A 7,443-nucleotide genomic window follows, 5' to 3' on the forward strand; every position below is an offset into this window, starting at 1 on the left:
GCCTAAAAGGGGAAGACGCAGTCTTGTGTTCAACTAGTGCTCGAGGTTTGCGGCGCTTTTTGTGTCGAGGGTGATACGGCCGGTGGCCTCCCCACCTTTTCCAATTTTTCCCCACCTTTTCCCCTTTTTTCCCCTTTTTTCCCCTTTTTCCCCCTTTTTCTTGGGGGGGGCCTCAATCGGGCGCAGGGTCAGCGGGGGTGTGTGCCCCGTCTTCCGAGCTAGGAGGGGTGTAAAATTTTTTTGCCCTTGGTCCCGCCCCCCCCCCCCCCCCCCTCGCCGCCCCCCTCGCCGCCCCCCTCGCCCCCCCTCGCCCCCCTCTCCCCCCTCTCCCTCTCTCCTCCTCCTCTGCCGCCGCCTCCCGACTATACTACCCCTCGCCCCCCTCCTGGCGGACTGACTGCTCGCCCGCCTGCACTCGTCGGGCAGTCAGCAGTGCACAGCCACTGACAGTGCACAGCGCAGTGCGCACGGGTGGGGGAGAGAGCTGCGTGTGTGAGTGTGTGTGTGTGTGTGTGTAGATGCGCCTCTCGGCTACACCTCGTCTGACCTGTCTGCTGGCACCTGCCCTGCGGGGTTGTCTCCTGAGGAAGACTTGGCGTGGGCAGAGCCGCGGCGCAGTGCCCTCCTCGCACCTAGCCGGAAGACGCGCGAGGTGAATGCGACACTTCCTAGACACTTCCTAGACACTTCCTAGACACTTCCTAGACACTTCCTAGACACTTCCCAGACACTTCCCAGACACTACGAGAGCGGGGCTGGCCGCACGGCGCTGCACAGACACCTGCACCGCCTCCCAGCCCCTTCCTGGACAGCTCCATAAGACCGCCCCGACACCCCCCCCAGAGCAGCGCAAGCGCGGTGCCCGTGTGGCTGTGCCGGCGCAGCGCAGCTCACGCGTCTCTGCGGCATCGCTGTCGCGCACACAGCGCCGAACCACGTAGACACACCCAATGCAGTGCATGTGATTGAGCGCCGCCTCACAGGGTACCGAGAGACTCTACCCGGGGCGGAGAGATAGCCGAGAGACATCTCGGGCGCGCGGAGAGATAGCCTCCTCTCGGCTACACCAGTATCTCGGCTATATCTCCGCTGTCTCACAGGGTACCTGAGGTGTTTCTCTTGCCTCTGCTGTTTTAAACGCTCCGCTGCTACTGACCTGAGGTGCGGCCGCGGTCGGGAACGCCAAGAAGTGTGCCAGGGAGCGTGTAGGAGGTGTCTACCAGTGTGTAGGGGGCGTGTAGGAGGTGTCTAGGAGGTGTCTAGGAGGTGTCTAGGAGGTGTCAGGAGGTGCTAACTAGGAGTGGTAGGAAGTGTCTAGGAAGTGTCACCTCGGGGACCGCTCCGCAAGCAGGAGCGCTGCAGAAGGTCCCGCCACCCTCAATCTCGGTGACATCGACAGCCCTTAACGACGCCTCGATCTTGGCATCCGCCCCCGCTCCCCCCACCTGCATCGCTGTCACCGACTCTGCAGCCTCCGCCTCCACTTGGCCCGAGCACCCTTCCATACCACGCGCGTTCCCCGATGCCGCAGGCCCGGCCGAGGCCGTCGAAGCCACACTCGCCCCCGCCCCCGCCCCCGTCGCCTCTGCCGCCGCTGATGGGGCCGCAGCCGGCGCACGGGCATGCTGCAGCTCATGCCACGGGTTGAGCCATGCGTCTGAAGCCGCCCGTCGATGCCGTGAGCCCCGCCGCACAGGCGTCGCTTTCAGAGACTCACCCACCGGCAGCGGCGCGTTACACCCAGCGCTCCGGCTGCCGTCATCGAAAGTGCGCTTCTGTGACACGCCCGCCTTGCGCATTGTCGGCGCGCCGTGCCGGGCGGGTTCTTCGGCGTGGATCTTTTTTTACTCGAGTTGCTGCGGCTGCTTCTTTCGAAGTGGATTTTCTGGGCGGCGTTGGGTAGCTTCATGATGGTGTTTTACCGCTAAGTCACTACCTTCGGGTTCTCGTACGCCTCACTCACTCAGCGGGCTGAGACTAACTAACGGGCCCACGTACCTAGTAGGTAGGATGGTAGGTAGGGGCCGCCCACCGCGAACCTCTTCTGGCGGCTCAGCATGGCGCGTGGCCACGCGAGCAGATCTTCTGGCTCAACGTGGCGCTTGCGGGGCACACACACGACGCCCGCCTTCAACAGCCTTCAACGGCGCGACAAATAAACTGAAATCGAAAGGGCGGCTCGTTGTCCCACACCTCCCCCCGTTGGGGACTGCGAGCGGGGCTTTGTTTGAACGCCCAGCCACACGCCCAGCGCGACACCGTGTGGATGATACTTGGTCTAACCGCGTTGGCCACGTGAGAGACAATCTCTCTACCGAGCTCGCCATGTGATCGATACATGGCAAGGCCCGGGTCGCGGGCGCTCGCGCGAGATCACAATCTCGTTCATTACCGCGAGATCACAACCTCGCTCAAGAGATGAGACGATCTCGCTGCCGAGCTCGTTCACACCGCGTGTTCACAGCTCGACTTGTGCCGCCGCATGGCACTGCAGCGAGATCACAATCTCGCTCAAGAGATGAGACACAACCTCTCTAACGAGCTCGCCATGTGATCGATACATGGCAAGGCCCGTCGCGGGCGCTAGCGCAAGATCACAATCTCGTTCACTATCGCGAGATCACAATCTCGCTCACGGCTCAGGAGATGAGACAATCTCTCCGCCGAGTCCTCATTGTTGGCGTGGTTGGGATCGTCACATCTGACAACACCAGTGCAGGTGGGATGTCCGAGCTCGACACGCCGCCTCTGGTGCTGTGGTGTGGCTGCATGGGGCTCGCAGGCGTCGTCCTGACGCTCTGTGTCGTGTACCCGGCGTACTACCATCTCCCTGGAGACGACCACGGCCGCTTCGAGGACTTTTACAATACGTGGCACAAATTCTCCCGCTCCCCCTTCATCCAGCTTCTGCTGGGCATCTACAGGCGCCCCTCTCGAGTCTCGTTCACCCACTCGCCCCGCCACTTGCCCCATCACTGACCCCCTTGGAGCTGTTCAACAGCGTGCTCGTCCTTACTTTGAACGCGAGCATGCTGAAGATCGTCATGCAGGCGCGCAGAGAGGCCCAACCCCTGTCCGGCCCCGGCCGGCCCGCGCCTCACGAACTCTCGCGCGGTGGCGTCACAGAAGCTCTCGTCGGTTTGGGGGGCCATCCTTAGCAACGCGCGGCCAGCGCTAACCTGGGCGGTGCAGCTCTTCCTCTTTTACGAGGTGACGGCGGGCGCGTACGGCGAGGCGTGGAAGGGTGGGTGCCGCCAGCTTTGTGCAGCTCGGGGGCTTTGGGCTGCTACTGCTGGGCATGGCGGTCTACAACGGGACGACACAGCTGCCGGGCGGGCCACGAGCGACGGAGCACCCCATCCTGGACATGGAGGCCTCCGTCCGCCTGTCCCTGATGGGGCCGACGGCGTTCCGCACGTCACGCATGTCGGTCAAGAACCCGAGTCTGAAGCAAAAGCTGGTGGAGCCGTGAGGGGGGTCGGCGAGCCCCTCTCTCCACCCGGCCATTCCAACGGCCAGGCCGCTCGCTTAATTAAGGCTGATTGGCTAGACGAGCGGCCTACCTCCAACGGGGCGGTCTGGATCACGGGGGGTGACATCCTGCCTCCCGCGTCCCGGCACGCCGGGAGGAGGTGGGTGCTCCGCCGCCGGACCGCCCTCTCCACCACCCTCGCCCAGGGATCTACAATGCTGTCTTAAGGTCCGACCTGTGGGCTCTGCCTGCGCTCGGCACCGGGCACCGCCTCGCTCGGTATACAAAATGCGCCTGCGGGCGGACCCTCACAGATCACAGATCATCACAGATCACGTAAACGCACAAGGCCCCGGGGCCCGAGCTCTTTCACTACCCGGTAAGGCGGCCAACCGTATGGGCCTCGGGGTGCCCGAGAAGCTTAAAGCGTACGGTTTTTTTTTATCTTTCACGTAACGAACCCCCACCTTCGCTGTCTCGCGATCACCTACGCTCGTCCTCTCTGTGCACAGCTAGCTGAAGGCTCGAGGTGCGCCCCTCGCGCTCGCCGCCGGCATTCGGCGCTTCGTCACACGCACCCGGCCCTCGCAGGTGTCCGTCAAGTCAACCAGAGGCCCGCCGCCAGCCATCCCAAGCTAGTCCCAAACAGACGCAGCTCCGTTGACACAAGCCCCGCCCAAAAAACACGCGCATATCACACGGAGCGGGCTGGCTCAACGTCGGCGGCGGCACCTTTGGCAAGCGTACTTGGGCGGTCTCCACCGTCGGCTACATCGCCGGCCTCGCGCACGCGGCACGCCTGCTTTGCATGAGCATATATGCGGCGAGTCGACGTCTTTGCGCCACCCGCATTTTTCGATCACCATCCTCACCATCCTCATCACCATCCTCGTCACCATGGAATCTCGTCACCATCCTCGTCAACATCCTCATCAACAACGTCGCCATCTGCTTCTTCACCGTCGTCATCATCCTCCCCTTGATCGTCATGACGCAGGCCTCTGCCCGCTCTGACATCCCATCCCTTGTGCCTTGAGTGCTCGGGCAACCCGCGCTGCTCATGAGGCTCGTAGGGGTGGAGATCCCGGGGCGAGCCGAGAGGGACCTGGCCTCGAGCAGGCGCGCAGCTCGCGCACGCTCTCTGTGTACACCGTGGCCAGCCCAGAACCTTCTCAGAACCTTCGCTGCAGGTGCCGCTTCGCCCCGGACGAGGCAAAGGGATGGGCCCTCCGTCCGCCCCCCCCCCCCCCCCCCTCCCTCCTGCCCGCCCTCAGCCCCTCCCCTCCCTCTTTGCACACTCGCTTCCGCCCCCTCTTCTTCGTTGCGTCCGCCCCGCCTCCCGACACGCCTCGAGCGGGCGCACAGCACGCGCACGCCCTCTGTGCTAGCGCCTCGCCCTTCCCGCCTCCCTCCAGCCCCCCGCACCCCCGCCGCACCCTATCACCCCTGCCTCCCGCCGACCCAACGCGCGCAGCCTGCTTCGCGCGCAACATGCAGCAGGCGAGCACGTGATGTCGACGACTCTGTGCGCGGCACCAGCACTTTGGTCTCGGCTGCTCGGTGCGCGGCTCGATCCTGGCCTTCAACCACACTGCCCGCTCTCACTTCCCCCTTCGCGAGTCGTGGAATAGGCGCGGTTTCATCGCGAGGGCTGGCCTTCAACCACACGCCCGTTCCCCCTTCGCGATGCTTGCGCCCCTTCCACGATTCGCGACACTCCATCCCCCCCCCCTCCCTCCCCCTTGCCCCGCCCGCCCGCCGCCCGCCGCCTGACACCCTCCTCTTCGCGCACGCGCGCAGGTCCGCGACGCCATGTCCAGCATCCCACCGGCCCGTCCTCTTCGCCGCCAGCAGGCGCGCTCTCACTGACCGTCCGCTGCACCCTCCAGCCCCGCGGCACCATTCAAGGTGACCACTGCCCTCACGCCACAGCAGCCACCCCCCCTCCCCCCCCTCCCCCCACAGATGGTCTCGACCAGCAGAAGCTCGCCCGATCGGCATCACGGCGCTCGTGCAGGCCAGTAGTCCTCCCCGCACCCCCTCCTCTCCCTCTTGCACAGCCCGCCTCCTCCTCGCCACCCGAGCTCCGCTCGCAACCGCCCCACCCGCGGCCGGGAGGACCGCGCCGCCATCATCCCCCCCGCGCGCCCCGTCTATCGCCCGACTCATCGCGGCCCCTCTCTTCCTTTCCTCTCACCAGACACTGCACCTCCCCACCTCCGCGCAGCCGCTGGCGATGCTTGGCGAGGACGGCGAGGAGCAATCTGTGCCGGGGGCCGCTGCCTGCTCGGCGAGGGCATCCTACTCGAGAAGGCCGTCGGGCTCTTCACGGGAGGGCCAGAGCCCGGGCCGTCGTGCCGACGGCGTCCTGGCCTCGAGCAGGCGCGCAGCACGCGCACACTCTCCGTGCCAGCGCCTCGCCTTCCCGCCTCCCTCCGGCCTCCCCCACCCCCGCCGCACCCTATCACCCCAACCCTGCTTCGGAATGCGTGCAACATGAACATGCAGCGCCGGCATGCCTCACGCAGAGGGAGGGCCTGCCTCTCGCCGCAGTGGGAGAGGCTTCGCTCAACCCCGCCAGGCTCACTCCCCGACGGCGCGTCTAGATCGTGCGCGGCCTCTCCTTGCTTCTTTCGCGAGTGGCAGGCGCACCCCCCCCCCCCCCCAAGCCCCACGCGCCCGCTATGCCCCTCCCCGACGCTAAGCGCCTTGCGTCTCGCCAATCCGACACCGCGCGTCACCTGTTTACCTGCGCAGCCGGCGCGCCGGCTGGGCCGGGAGCTGCGATGGCCGCCAAGCCGACGGAGCTCAAGAGGGCCAGCAGGCACGCTCTCACTGACCGTCCGCTGCACCCTCCAGCCCCGTGGGTGCCTCCCATTCAAGCACTTGAATGACGCACCTGCTCCCCGGCCCCACAGGGCGTTCGCGCGGTCACTGTCACATCTCGGCCCGTCCTCGACATCGACCCGACCGCCCTCATCGCCGCTCCAGTCGACGCGGCGTTCGACCCGGCCATGTGTGCGCGAGAAGCCCTACGTGGCGCTCTTCGGGCTCGCCGCATCGAGGACGGGCTCTCAGCTCTCATGAAGGGCGGCGGGCCGTGTCCGGAGAAGGTGCCGGCCGCGGCGCCCTCGCCCCTCCCTCCCCCCACCCCCCCCTCCCCCCCCTCCAGATCGTCTTCCCCCCTCCGCCCGCCCGCCTTCCCGCCTGCCTCCACAGCCCTTTTCGTTCGCGCGCAGGCCCGCGTCGCCATCTCCGGCATGCCGGCAGCCCACTTCACCGTCGCCTCCTCGGTCGCTGCCGCTTCCCTCGCAGTACGAGGTCGGCGTACCGTCTGCGCGTACCTGCTCGAAGGCCTACAACCGCACCGCGGCGGCTTGTCGCAGGCGACCACCGAGTGCTACACGGACATCGCGGACGAGAGTGCGGTGCGCCGCTGCGTTACCGCCCCGTGGGTGCCTCCCATTCAAGCACTTGAATGACGCACCGGCTCCCCGGCCCCACAGGGCGTTCGCGCGGTCACTGTCACGTCTCGGCCCGTCCTCGACATCGACCCGACCGCCGTCATCGCCGCTCCAGTCGACGCGGCGTTCGACCCGGCCATGTCTCACTGCGTGAGAAGCCCTACGCGGCGCTCTTCGGGCTCGTCCCCGCACGAGGACGGGCTCTCAGCTCTCATGAAGGGCGGCGGGCCGTGTCCGGAGAAGGTGCCGGCCGCGGCGCCCTCGCCCCTCCCTCCCCCCACCCCACCCCCTCCCCCCCCTCCAGATCATCCCCCCCCCCTCCGCCCGCCCGCCTTCCCGCCTGCCTCCACCCTTCTCCCTCGCGCAGGCCCGCGTCGCCATCTCCGGCATGCCGGCAGCCCACTTCACCGTCGCCTCCTCGGTCGCTGCCGCTTCCCTCGCAGTACGAGGTCGGCGTACCGTCGGCGCGTACCTGCTCGAAGACCTACAACCCCCTGAATTGACGAG

At 66.5% G+C, this 7,443-nt stretch overlaps 1 protein-coding gene across 1 annotated transcript; it reads left to right on the top strand.

Annotated features, from left to right (window-relative positions):
* Positions 1-2,724: 2,724 nt before the first annotated feature.
* On the top strand, positions 2,725-3,472 carry EMIHUDRAFT_96665 (hypothetical protein; the record flags this gene model as incomplete). The annotated part of the gene is made up of 2 exons (XM_005761759.1): positions 2,725-2,870; positions 3,235-3,472. The coding sequence occupies 2 exons, from the start codon at positions 2,725-2,727 to the stop codon at positions 3,470-3,472; spliced, it is 384 nt and encodes a 127-aa protein (XP_005761816.1).
* Between the last annotated feature and the right edge of the window lie 3,971 nt (positions 3,473-7,443).

Source organism: Emiliania huxleyi (genome assembly GCF_000372725.1).
Source record: "Emiliania huxleyi CCMP1516 unplaced genomic scaffold EMIHUscaffold_7, whole genome shotgun sequence".
NCBI lineage: Eukaryota > Haptophyta > Isochrysidales > Noelaerhabdaceae > Emiliania > Emiliania huxleyi.